The sequence below is a fragment of the Furipterus horrens genome, unplaced genomic scaffold (assembly GCF_987537825.1).
Source record: "Furipterus horrens unplaced genomic scaffold, mFurHor1.1.pri manual_scaffold_3, whole genome shotgun sequence".
In the NCBI taxonomy this organism is placed as follows: domain Eukaryota; kingdom Metazoa; phylum Chordata; class Mammalia; order Chiroptera; family Furipteridae; genus Furipterus; species Furipterus horrens.
The window spans coordinates 34445459-34458427 of record NW_028327173.1 but is presented as its reverse complement, the minus strand read 5'-3'; the positions used below and the strand labels follow the sequence as shown (position 1 = coordinate 34458427).

The window sequence follows — 12969 nt, the reverse complement described above, 5'->3', positions numbered from 1 at the left end:
GTGATTTGCAAAGAGAGAAATAGGATTCTTACATAAATACTCTACCATGAGAAATTATCTTATTACTTAATATGGACAATATTAAAACTTGATTTTAGCTCACAGAAATAAAGCATAATTTCCTTTTATTATTCTCTTTTCCAGGTAGAACAAAGGCAGTGAAGGGTGTAAGGATATTATACAGCTGTGTTCTTTGAGATCTTGTTAAGGCTGTGGAATGGATCCAGAAGGATGGCCTCAAATTAAGATTTTAATGACTTTTCTGTTTAGAAAACACACTTGCTGTTCATACTGTCTTGTCAGGTATGATTTTCAAATTTGCAGGTGAAAGCAAAAGACCCCATTTTCTAGTTAATTGTACAGATGCTTGCCTCTCTGTGTTCGCATGGGTGTCTCTGTTCAGGAACACAGGGATAGTATCTACGGGAAGTGTGGGCAAACAATGACGAGAACCAGAAGTTTCCCGAATCATCCCTGGCAAAAGGTGATTAAGTGCCCAATTTTGACAAGGTCAGGGTAGCCAGACCCCCCTACTAAGTAGGGGCTTCACCAGACTTTGTGAGTTTCAGATGTACCTTTAAACTCACAAATGTACTTTTAAACCACGCATGTTCTTTGGTGTTTAAATGTTTTATTCACAAGTGAAAAAGTAATGATTAATGTTGATGAGAGAGATTTAAACAGGACCTGAGCTGGTAAAAATTTCTGGCTGTACACATCATTTGGTCAATGTTTGATCTTTGGTGATAGACACGAGGAGTCGTGATGCTGGTGGTGGTGATGTGGGATGGTACAGACAGAAGCATGTTTTTTGCACTCTTCCCTTCCTATCACCTTGACAGAAATCACACTAAGTAAATGCTTTCATCCTTCTCTGGCATGCAATTTTTCATCCAAGCACAATATGATATACTGAGGACCTAAAAGAAATTTAATAATCCCTGCATTCTTGTGATTTATTAGCCCTTTCCAACAAACACCTGCAGAAACTGCACAATATTTGCGTGGAGATTTAAGGTAACAGGCTTATGCTCGCAGCAAGATGAACGTTTTATTAGATGTCAGGCAGCCCCGTTGTGCTGGTATTGGGAAATGTTGCCAAAAGAGTGTAAGTAGAATGTCCTTCTATGGATATTTTAAAGACCTATTTAAATATGTACAGCTTTTCTGTTGGAGGCTGAGGCATCGAACTGGTAAGATTCCACCAACTTCCGATATTCTGAAATAGTGTATCCATTCACTTAAGTGCACTAAAATGACACCTTTAAGGAGCAGGGGTGATGATGATAAAAAACTATCATAGGCTTGGCAGCAATATTTTTAGACCCTATACACATGTTTGTGAAAGTTCTGTTATTCCTCGGGCAACTATTAGTTTGAATGCCCAGTTTTCTTCAGAAATATAGGGGCTTGTCTTTAAGATAAAACCAAAACAAAAATCTTCAAGTTCAACTATGTAAAGTTCAGGCTGACAGAGTTTTAATATTTAGCTTGGTTAATCAAATACCATTCTTCGCCCTGAATTTAATTAGGCCAACCATTGAGGTAATTTTATATGATAATAATAATAATAATAATAATAATAATAATGAGGCTAGTGAAAAGTGGGAGAGAATTTGACTATTCCTTCATCTGCCTCTTTGGGGGCATTTCTGTCAGTTTATGGATGGTGATGTTTTATGGGGGATTATGAATTTTCAATTAGTGAGCAAATGAAAGTGAAAGACAGGCCATAGATCATCAATGAGTGATTGTATCAGGAAATCACTGAAAAGCTCATCTGAAAAGTTCAGGTCATATTTCAATACAACTTCATGATACCTTAGGCAGCTCTTCCTCCTTAGGTTGAGTTTAAATCATGCTCTTTTTTCACTGTATGGATAAGTCCTTGGTTAGGGTTTCTATTCAAATGTAAGAAAGTCAAATATATGCTGCTTCTAAGCAAAAACGAGTGCTAGAATAAAAAGACCTTTCTTGTTTAGCTGTCGCTTCCAGCACAAACGGTCTGTTTCCTTCACATTGCTCAAGCTCTGCATCTCACGCTGAGGGGCTGTGCAGGAGAAGCAGCCTCGGACTCAAATCCCAGCTGGAAACTTGCTGGCTATTTCAAATTCCTGAATCTCATCGAGCCTCAGTATTGTCATCTGTGAAATGAGGACAGCACTTTCTACTTCTCCCAGAAAGGGAGAGAATGCAGAGGCCACCACACAGCCGTCAAGACACATAATCGATGCTCTGCAAATGGTGACTCCCTTCAGCCTGAACTTGTCACAGGTACGCCTATCAATAACTAACAGGCACTAATGTATCATAATGCCAAACATAATGCCAAATGTGCCAGCTTGTTATCAACCGGGGCAGCGTTCCTCACACTTGAAAGTACGAGTGTTTCACCTGGGATTCTGGTTAAATATAGATTTGCATTTGGCCTGAGAGTCTGCATTTAATAACTCCCTGATGATGCTGATATTGCTGGTTAAGAGATCACACTTCTAGAGGCATGGAACTAGGGCAATGACTTTTGAATACTGAGTTGACTTTTGCAATTTAGTAAAACAGAATTTTACTTTACCCTTTTTGTTTGTTCAATGATAAAAATATTGGGGAAATCTGAAGATGCTACAGGAAAAAAAGTTGAATAAACACATTTAAAAATCTGGGAAGCTCAAATCCATTCTACACACTTTCATTTATTGTCTGGACAGATAAAGTACAAATAATTCAAACACAACAAGATTATGGAAAAAAACAGTTACAATACTTTCCCTCAGAAATCATCTAAACTAGCAAGATTAACATGAAGTCATTCATTATAACTAAAGTATACAACTGCCTGGTCCTAAGATTTTTTTTCCTTTTTTTTCCCCCAAGTGTGAACACATTATAGAGAAGAGATTTTGGCATGCCTTTCCCACTAATGCTTACTTAGCAAATGCATCAAAACTTTGCCAGCAAACTGCGTTCATTCACAGCAGATGATGTAAAAAGGTTTCCCTGAATGTTGAACGAGTATTCTCTGAACTGAAATCCGTTTTTTTTTCAAAATCAAAAAGAGGAAAAGAAAACAAACAAAAAAAAAATTAAAGGAGGAGTCTATGATGCAGCCTTGGTTTTCATTACCTGTCTACACTACGACTACCACTACCAAGTTTGCCTCTTCAGTGTGAAAACAACAGTCTGTCTACATGCACTTAGTGGGTTCAGCATGGAAAAAAACGCACAAAATAAGCACAAGTTATAAATAACCATAACGTTTTATTACCATTAAGACTAAACTTGTATTGAAAAGATTTTATATAACAAGACAAAAGCAATAGCAAATTTAACTATCAACTAGATTATGCATAGCGAGTAACTGTTTCTATTACCCAGGGAAGAGCATGAACCCTTGTCTTTTTTTTTTTTTGTTTGTTTTGTTTTTGTTTTAAATATATAACCGTACAAAGCACAAACATACTAAAATGATCAGTGCACTGGACATGGGAGAAGCTCCCTCAGTCATTTTGTTCCCTTAGCTCTGTTTTGTTTTCCCCAATCTGAATTACATTAAAATAAAAACCCAGCTGGTTTTATTTTTCTACTGTGCAGTAAGAAAAAATATTCACAACAAACAAGACAATATATCAAACAATAATTCTACACAAGTTACCTTGATACCTCTTTAACTGTCACTTAAATATCATAAGAAAACATTTTAAGACATTACAAACAAAACTAGCCAAGTGTTACAACTTATAATAAATTAACCCAAAGAAAAATAACTTTATATATATATATATATATATTTATATTATATATACACATACACACACAACAGAATGACACAATAATATGCTTCTTCCCATAGTTTAAGTAAACGAATAAGTAGTCTAGCCAATCTAGCTATATTTGATCTCGGCCATAGGCATCATCACATCAGCGAATAAATAAATAAGTGTTTCAAGCAACATAAACAGTGTTTCAAATGTACCAACACAGCCCAATTCTATCAGCATGGGCTACAAAGTGAATTTGAGAATTCTTTAATGACTCAAAAGCAAATGTATCTTTTGTTTTCCTCTCCTAAACACATTACATTTAACTATGATACTAAGATATGTAAATAATTTCGTAGCACCTACTGCTCAAACTAAGGAAGTTTTAGATCAAAAGGAAAATTAATCTTTTAAATTTTTGTTCTGCTGACATCCCATACTGATGACTTAAAGAAAAACTGTCTTTCAACTCATCTCCTTGCTTTTGGGTTTTGACTGTGGGGAACTGTGGTACCCTGGGTAGAACGAACACTCCTTTCCCCTAGTAATTAATAATTTTTTATTATTATTACATGCTATGAAAAGATATGAAGATCATCTGTTTATAGCCCATCCTTCAAAAAACAGTCTACGAATCCAGTTTAAAACACACATCTTGATCTCTAAAAAGTTACCAGTGCAGTATGAACGCGACAAAGTTGTCAATTTCCCCTAAATTAGCCAGTCAAAATATTTTTTTCTCAAATCCAGATTCTCTTGTAAAAATTCTTTATATTTTATAAAAATAGATTTTTCTTGAAACCCATTTTCAGCAAAGAGACCACCTCTTTGGCAACAATGTTAATGTTATTAAATTGTTAATGTCATCAGGTATCCCCCTCGCCCCCGTCCCCTAACAGAAGACTGTTTTAGTTCACATGATATAAAAGAAAAAAGGAAAAATAAAAAAATTTGCAAAAGTTTTTTTTATTTTTGCAATTTTTATTATTCCTCTTTAATTTGTGTGGGTTTTTTTATTTTTATTTTTTTACCAATCGGATTGGATCAACACTTTGACAAAAAAGAAAAATCTTTTTTTCTTTCTTTGAATCCCATTACTTTGTAAAAATTGTTTTATTTTTATTTTTTTTGTTTTTTGTTTTTCTTCTTCAAATGAGCGAATGGTCATCTTAAAAAGACCCACCTTCAAGGAAGGTAGTAAAGTTAGCTGGCTGGGTAAAAATCCCTGCACATCGCTATCTATGTATATTATATTCAACAACGACAGCTATGAAAGAACATTCAATGCATCAAAGGTATTTTTTTGTTTTTTTCTTTTTTTTTCTAAGCATTATAAAATCCTTTCCTGGTACACCTCAGGATAATCCAATGTTTTAATACTTAGGCAACACTGGCTTATAAAGTCCATGGTTTAATATAAGCCTTGAAAGGTTTGTTTCTCTCTCTTTTGTGTGTGTGTGTGTGTATGTGTGTGTGCACGCATGTGTTTTGTTCATATATATTTATATATATTTTTAAGTAATTAAGGATGGGAAATTCAGGACTTGTGGGTTTTGTTGGTTTTAAAGGAAACTTGCAACACTCGGTCTCCCAGGCGGTACCCGTTGAGGCTGGCAATGGCCATGGCGGCCTCGTCATAGTTGGTCATGGTGACAAAGCCGAATCCCTTGCACTTATTGGTGTTGAAGTCGCGGATGACCTTGACGTTGTTTACTGCGCCAAAGGGGCCGAAGAGCTGCCAGAGGACACTTTCATCGGAATCAGGGGATAAGTTGTAGACAAAGATGCACCAGCCTGTTCCTGTGTGACCAGGAATGTTCATTCCCACAAGGCTTGTCATCCCGTCAATGGTGATTGGGGAGAACCTGGGGGGACAAGCAGAAGGGGGGACTGGTCCAGACATCAGTCTGACCAAGGATAACACAGAGATGTACAGACACAGACACGGGGCAGAGGGCTGAGTGAGTGTTTGCAGGAGAGTCTTCAGGGTTTACAAACTAAAATACAAAAACTAATGTCTGTGGCATTTCCTCTGATGGGAATGGCTAGATTGGCTAAGGCATGTGTATACCAAGAGAAAGGCCTAGGTTAATTCCTAAAAACCACAAGGAACTCCCAAGGGTCTATCATAGTTCTATCACAGAAGATATTCATAGGGTATCCCACCCTGCCCCATATTCTCCCTCCCCACAGAGGACAGTGAGCTCTTGGGGAAGGGGCTCAACTCCATTCCGTTGCTCTACTCATTTATTCAGTGGAGTATGTATGGGAATCTCACAGACAAAGTGACATGTAGAAAACTCAATAAGTGTTTTTCACTTGAATAAGTGAATAACGTTGGTGGATGTCAATGCTTGGGAAATTTTATTTATTTATTAAGGCAGATTAGGGGACGGCTCTAGAAGCGCTCAAGTCTACCATCTTTGCAGTCCCTTGACCTATGGTTGTCAAAGATCTCTTGATATTATAGAGGATGAAGATATGGAGAATGAACAGACATGTTTTGTTATTAAGCAGGAGGGTGGCTCATATTTCATTTAGGATTTATTCAGAGGAATCCCTCTCCCCTCAAATGAGCAATAACCATAAAGATATATCACTCTTTGATGCTGTATTATCTGGGATTCATTTCCAAGTGTCACAAAAGTGAGATTTCAAGGGGTTTGTGCATTTATGTATCTTGAATTACTGTACATTAAAAAAAGCAGAAAATTGTTATTTACCCTATTACAACTACTTTTGTATTTGGCTTAGAACTCTTCTCAGTTTTCATTTAATTTTGAAAAGAAAAACAACCCTTCATATTCTATTCACTGTCTGATATAATATATCCATGTGTGATTCATGATGGATGCATCAAATGAAACAAATAGGCTGCTAGTGCATACAGCAGAAAAACACATGTTAATACTTAGTTTTATATCAAACTTATACAGGGATTTTGACCTTGCATACAGACTATTGTCTTGCTTTTCTTTTTTTTTTTTTTAAGTGTAGGTAGGAGAAGGTGAGGAAGCAAAAACTGGGGAAGAGCTAGGGTAAAGTGTCATCTAGGACTATTTGAAAATTAAGCAAATATTCTTGGAGATTTAAAAGTCCTATGAAAGAGAAGTCCTACATCTAGAATTTTGACAAGCAAATGGCTGATGAAGATATGTTAAACACAACAACTCAATAGGCATTATTTTTGGTATTATTCACTAAGTTAATCTTCCCTCTTGTTTTAAAATAAATAACTGGATGAAACCAAAAACATCATCATACAGATTCTTCAAAGGGCAAATCCATGTCTAGTTGTTATTTGCATTATTTCTGAAGACTGTCTTCTCAACTGTTTCTCCTTGAACTGAATAAACTGACTTCATTCAAGTTTATAGGTAGAGAATAGTTAGTATTTATGATAAGGCCAAAGTCAGGGTCAGCAAAGAGGTTTCAACTCCAGTTGGTTATGGCTACCTGGAGCACTTTGGTAAGAAGGTTTCTGGGTCCATTTAATAGAAAAATGAGAATGAATGCTCTTTTCAATTAGTGATGTTCCCTATGGGTGGGGAAGTGGGGGAGGTGGCAGTCATGCATGCTGCTTCTGGGTCTTCCCTGGCCTCCTCTGTGTGTAAGCATCTCTCTCTTTTTATAACGTTTGCTACTACTTCACTAAAGTTAGAGGAGAGCAAAGGCAGGAAACAGAGCTGGGAGAGCTGTAAAATGTGTGGGGACAGGGAAGCCATGTGCTAGACACACGGAGATCATTCACTCCCTGGTACCGGGATTGAGATTTGAAAGACTGGCACACTGATAGCCAAGTCTGCCGTCAAGTTACACTCCACTGTGTGCCTGTTTCTATGGTCGGGGCACTTACCGTGCGTGGCCAAGTGGTGAGAGAACTGCCTCGTACAGGGGGCGTGATGCGAACTATTAGAGAGCACATCTCCTTTCCTTGACTGGAGGAAGGGGAATTAAAGTGTGCAGCTCTACTGAGCAGGATGATGAAGGTGCCATGTCCCTAGTAGCTCAATGGAGCTTATCAAAAGCACATTTGGGAATCTCATGGACACAGAGACATAATATGCCCAACTTCCTGAGATTTGGCTTTCAGACTAGGTCTGGAGCAGCCTTGTGACTGCATCCAGGGAGCCCCAACAGCTGTGACTCTATCTGAGCCCCCAACCTCACACACAAGCTTTAAGTGAATGAAACAGCAAATTTAAAGCACGCATACATAGATCATCAAGGGAGGATTTATAATAACCGTTAAAACCTGGAACAACAACAACAAAAACAAACCCTGGTTGAGGTGCACACAGATACACTTCATTTTCTGGTTGTGCCCTGAATGCACACTGAGGGGTTGGGGATGGAGGGCAGAAGGTCATCCACGCATTTATTCATGCTTTGGCCAGGAGCTGGTAGGCCCAAATCTAATTTTTCCACTGACAATCATAAGATTGTCAACCATGATTAGCAAAATGTTCTCATTTTGATTTGCTGGAATTTGCCCTCTTAACTGAGTCTTGGCATTGCTAATGCAAAACAGTGGCCCTGCGAGTTTCCCAAATCAGCTGGCAGAGCCGGAGCCACCCCCCAAGGGAGGCTGCTCGGAGGACCAGACCATCAAGGGCTTGGTAGCTGTGGCACCTGAACCGTAGGAGAAGCCCACCTGCAAATAAAAGAAAAAGTGAAACACACAAACAGACTTTGTGTGCCCTAAAAGAAACAAAACCAACTGAAGTCTGAAATTAAAATTAAGAATTTGACATGCTGGTGGAAGAAAAAGGAAGAATTTTTTTTTTTAAAAAAGTAAAGTTAGTGAATTAAAAAAAAAAAAAATCTAGCCCCAGCCTGTGCCAACACGGACATCTGGCAATCTGTGGAGTTTTAATTACCTCTTTACGCCATAGGCCATATTAAGCAAATTGTCCAGCCTGCAAAGAGAAGGAGGGTCTCTGGGTTAATGCCTCACAGATGGCAAGATCGCTCAATGGAACTATTAATAAGAATGCTCCATTTTCAAAGAAGAAAAGCTCAACAACTTGCCCCAATGCTTAGGAGACTATCCACCAGTAGATCCCCCCTTTCCTGCCTCCTATTACAAGTAAATCATGTTCAGGTCAATGTCAGAGTTTAAAGCAAGTGTCTAATGAATCTCCCTGACTTTCAAGGTCTGAATTAATCCCCCTCCCCTCCCCTCTCAGAACATTTGTGTGTATTTTATTTTACGGTGTGTGTGAAATTGTTAAAAAGAGGAGGTTCCTTAAGTTGTTCACATCTTGCTTTAATTGAACTTGTGGATAAAGATCTCTGTTTCATATTAAAAATACACCCGCACAGACAATGCATATAGAATGGATCTTTTCTCTTACTCTCTTATTCTAGCTACATTAAATCTTCTTATTACACATATTTTTTGGGGGTAGGGGGAGTTTTGGGGTTAAGATTTTTAAAACTTAGCTTACTATTTACAACCTGAAAGCACTTCCCAGTGAACTGCTATTATGTTATTATCTCCCTCATGCTCAGTACCTTTTGGGGACAAGCTATTCACACCATGGGGCAGTAGTAACCATAGTTTCCACCATTAGAAGCCTGCTGGAAAGCCTTTTTACATAAATACTGCATGTGCTCTCACACAAAATAAAAATTAGATGACTTGGACTCTTCACGAAATCATTAACCATTTCAGATTCGCAGGGCATGGGAGGGCACTGCAGAGGCCAATTTTTCTTCTCACTGTGGCTAGATGGGAGGGCTGACTCTCTTCCCATGTGATGTTTGCAAAGGAGAGAAAGCCGTTCATTAACAGGGAGTTGGGACATAAGCATTTAGAATTACAATGAGCAGGTGAAGAATATTCTTATCACTTGCACAACAGAGGCTGTTCAAGCTCGTACTGCCTTCATGGAGAGGAACCTGCCTTTCAGAAATGTCCCCGGAGAAAGGAAGTACCCCAGTACAGCAGGAGCTTCCAGGGGGTGGGTCCCTAAAGGAAGCTAATAAGGCTTGGACAAAATCCTCCTCCTTGTTTCCCAGAGACTGCTGACTTAACAATCAGAGTAAAGTTAATGCAGAAGAGAGTAGCCCTGTGCACCTAACCCATCAGTTACCTGCAGAAGAAAGAGGAGGACAAGCCACCTCACCCTCTCTGGCAAGGATCTGCCTCCTGACCTACACTTTTCTTTGACTTTATTAAAGCCACTGCCTTAGCTTTAAGTCTAAGATGCTGAATCTGTCACACCTGTGACTAACTCTTGTTGAAACAGAATCTTTTTATTTGGTGAAATGCAGGCATTTTGTTTCAACTAAAAAAAAAAAAAAAAAAAAAAATCTGAAGTTTAACCACAGTCACGGTGGTAAGTTGGAAAGGGGCCTGGAATGAGCACCTGATCCAATGCTCTCATTTTATGCGAGAGAAAGCTGAGGCTTGGGGGAGGGAGTTGTGCACAGTGATTCCTGGGGGTGGCGGTTTTAATCCTTGCCCCATCCTTCAGGACCATGGGTTTCCCTGACCCTCGCCCAGCCCTGTACCCAGGCAGCAAGGTGAGAGGACGCACGGGCATGCCTACCTGAACCTCTGAGCCTGGTGGTGAAGTGGGCCGGGGTAACGCCGGTTGGGGGACTGGTAGAGCTGAGAGAGCAGGGCCTGGCTGGACTTCTGGCTGGGGTTGTTGGCAAACTTCACAGTAATCGGTTCTGTAGCACCACTGGGCTTCTGGCCATTCAGCCCTTTGATGGCTTCTTCTGCCTCGATTCTTTTATCAAAGCGGATGAATCCCACCCCTCTGGACACTCCTGGGGAAAGAGGAAGAATCTTCGTAAAGAGTGAACAAACCAAACTGTAAACATCTTCAGGAAGAGATAGGACATCCTGTGGGGCCGGTGGGGCCAGGGCTGTGCCTGGCTCCCTGAATATCTCTCGCCCATCAAAATGCATCTGCCTGCATTTCTGCCATCATGGCTCTGGACAGGTGACTTCCACCCACAGAACACAGGTGTCTCTCACATCTGTCACTTCCAGCCCTCCACTGCCACCCTGCTCACTCCTCATCTCCCTTCAGTTGCTGTAACCGATCACCCGCTGCCTGGTTTCTCATCCCCAAGGGGGTCCTCCACACCTAGCAACCGAGTAATCTATTGGAAAAGCAAACCCTGACCACATCACACCCTTTAAAATCATCTTCTGTCCTTCTTCGTACCTTTTCAATTTTTTTTACCTTGTTTATGGTTCCTGTTCAGCATTGTCTCCCACTCCAAACACAAAATAACAAACAAACGAAATCGTTTCTGGCTCCATGTGGTAAAAGATGGAGTTCAGACTTCTTGGAGGGGCATATAATTACCCCTGAAGATCTTGCCCAAATCACCTGTTGCGCCTCATGCCAGCTGTGCTGAACTGCCAGATGCTCCCAGGACAGGCTGCGATCTTGCTCGGCTCCACGCCTTGAATGGTGCCCTATGCAGCTATGCTATAGGACACATCCTATCCACCCGGAATGCTCTGTCCCTACTTCTTGCCAGATAACTGCAAGTCATCCTCTAAAACCCTGTCCGAACTTCACATTCGCAGTGGAGCCTTCCCAACAATTCCCACTGGGCATCGCACGCCTTCTCCTGAGCTCTCCCGGTGCACTCGGCAGCCCCGGGCAGGTACTCTTCGCACTGGAGTCCTGTAAGGACAGTGCCTCCTTCACCCCTGGCCCCTGGGTCCCTTTGCACAGTGTCTGTGACAGCCAGCTTCATAGATTCAATGGTAATAATGTGAAGAACTGCTCCTAGAGGGTGTTTTAAATTGGGATCAAGTTGGGAGTAGGTGAAACCTTTTGCCATTAAAATGCAACCTGGCATGCCTTACATTTCTTACTGAGAGGTGGGGTTGCCTTTCTTAAGTGTGGACAAGGTACCTCGGTACTGGGTCCTGGCTTCCTACCTCTGCACTGCTACTGACTAGCTGGACTGAAGTCAGATCCCCTACTTTGTACCTCTGTTTCCTCGTGTGTGAAATGGGGCAGTTTGAGGTTCCCTCTAACTCAATAATGCTGTCATCTGTCATCGGGGCTAGAGCTATACATACAGGTCTTTTTCACTCACAAATGTAATGCTAGTTGGTTGAGGGCTGAAAGAGACTTCAAAGGTCATCTAGTCCCACTCTCAACCTGAGGCCTGAATCATCTTCACAACTCTGCCAAGTAGATTAGCTGCTGCTGGAACTACGCCCATGAGGAAGAGCTGCCTCCCAAGATGGCCCATTTCAAATGTGGGCAGTTGACTGAGAAGAAGTCTTTTTCCTATGTCAAAAATCTGTCTGCTCATGACCCATATCCTTTACCCTAAGGAACCATTTCTCTTCTGCTCCCGTGGGTCACAGGGACTGGCTGGTGACATGACACACAAGGAAAGAAATGACAAAGAAACACTTAACCTGTGACTTGATCAACCAGGATTCGTGAGGTGATGATTCGGCCGTATTGCGAGAAAAGCTGCTCCAGTTCCTTCTGGGTCATGGTTTTGGGTAGGCCGCTAACATAGAGGTTAGCATCCCTGATTGAGGCAGAGCTCGGACGGGCATATGAGACCTAGGAAAAGGCAAGAGGAGCTAAATCCATTACAGGCAACACCCTCCGAGTAGAGACTGAGTCAACAACCAAGATGAGAAGGCCTCCCTATCATTCTAACTCGTGGTGTCAGTTTAAATAACTCAGGAGCTCTGATTTTTAGATACCCTTGTAATAGTAATGAGAACCAGGAGAACAGCAATAGAGGAACAAAAGGAGAGTTGATGATAACTTAAAACAAATGTACAGATGAGGGTCTCTAAGTGCAGAACAAAATAGCTACTGTATGGCAGCTGTTAAATGCAGAACTACCCACGCCTGGAGTTCTGAAGATTTACCTCCTGAGTGTGGGTGTATAGATGATTTACTGTATCCAACACATAATAATCTTTGAATAAACCAAAAAAAAAAAAACCCCATAAAATTCTGCTCTGCAGATTTCTCTCTTTGACACCCTCCCCACCCCACCCCCTTCTTCTTGAGCACATAAAAGCGATCGGGTTCTCTGCAAGATTTTTAGGTCCCATCCTTTGTGTTGCTCCAATCTGTTCCCACAAGGTCTGCTCTCGCTGAATGACAAAGCGCTGGTGAAATGGGGTTGAATGAACATCTGTTTGTGAAACTGGATATGTAACCTTGTTACAACATCTGCAAGAACCAGTTGCTTTCGA

The 12969-nt window shown here is 40.7% G+C and overlaps 1 protein-coding gene across 2 annotated transcripts in view; it reads right to left on the bottom strand.

The window, feature by feature from the left end:
* Nucleotides 1-2684: 2684 nt before the first annotated feature.
* Nucleotides 2685-12969, bottom strand: part of ELAVL4 (ELAV like RNA binding protein 4) — an 87745-nt gene continuing 77460 nt past the window's right edge. The window contains exons 4-7 of one of the 2 annotated variants that reach the window (XM_090269429.1): nucleotides 12166-12319; nucleotides 10313-10538; nucleotides 8636-8674; nucleotides 2685-5662 (exon numbers count right to left, since the gene is read on the bottom strand). In XM_090269429.1, coding sequence (XP_090125555.1) covers nucleotides 5293-5662; nucleotides 8636-8674; nucleotides 10313-10538; nucleotides 12166-12319 — 789 coding nt within the window. In that variant the 3' untranslated portion in view covers nucleotides 2685-5292. The remainder of the gene's footprint in view (nucleotides 5663-8635; nucleotides 8675-10312; nucleotides 10539-12165; nucleotides 12320-12969) is intronic. The other variant, XM_090269430.1, reaches the window with a different exon arrangement.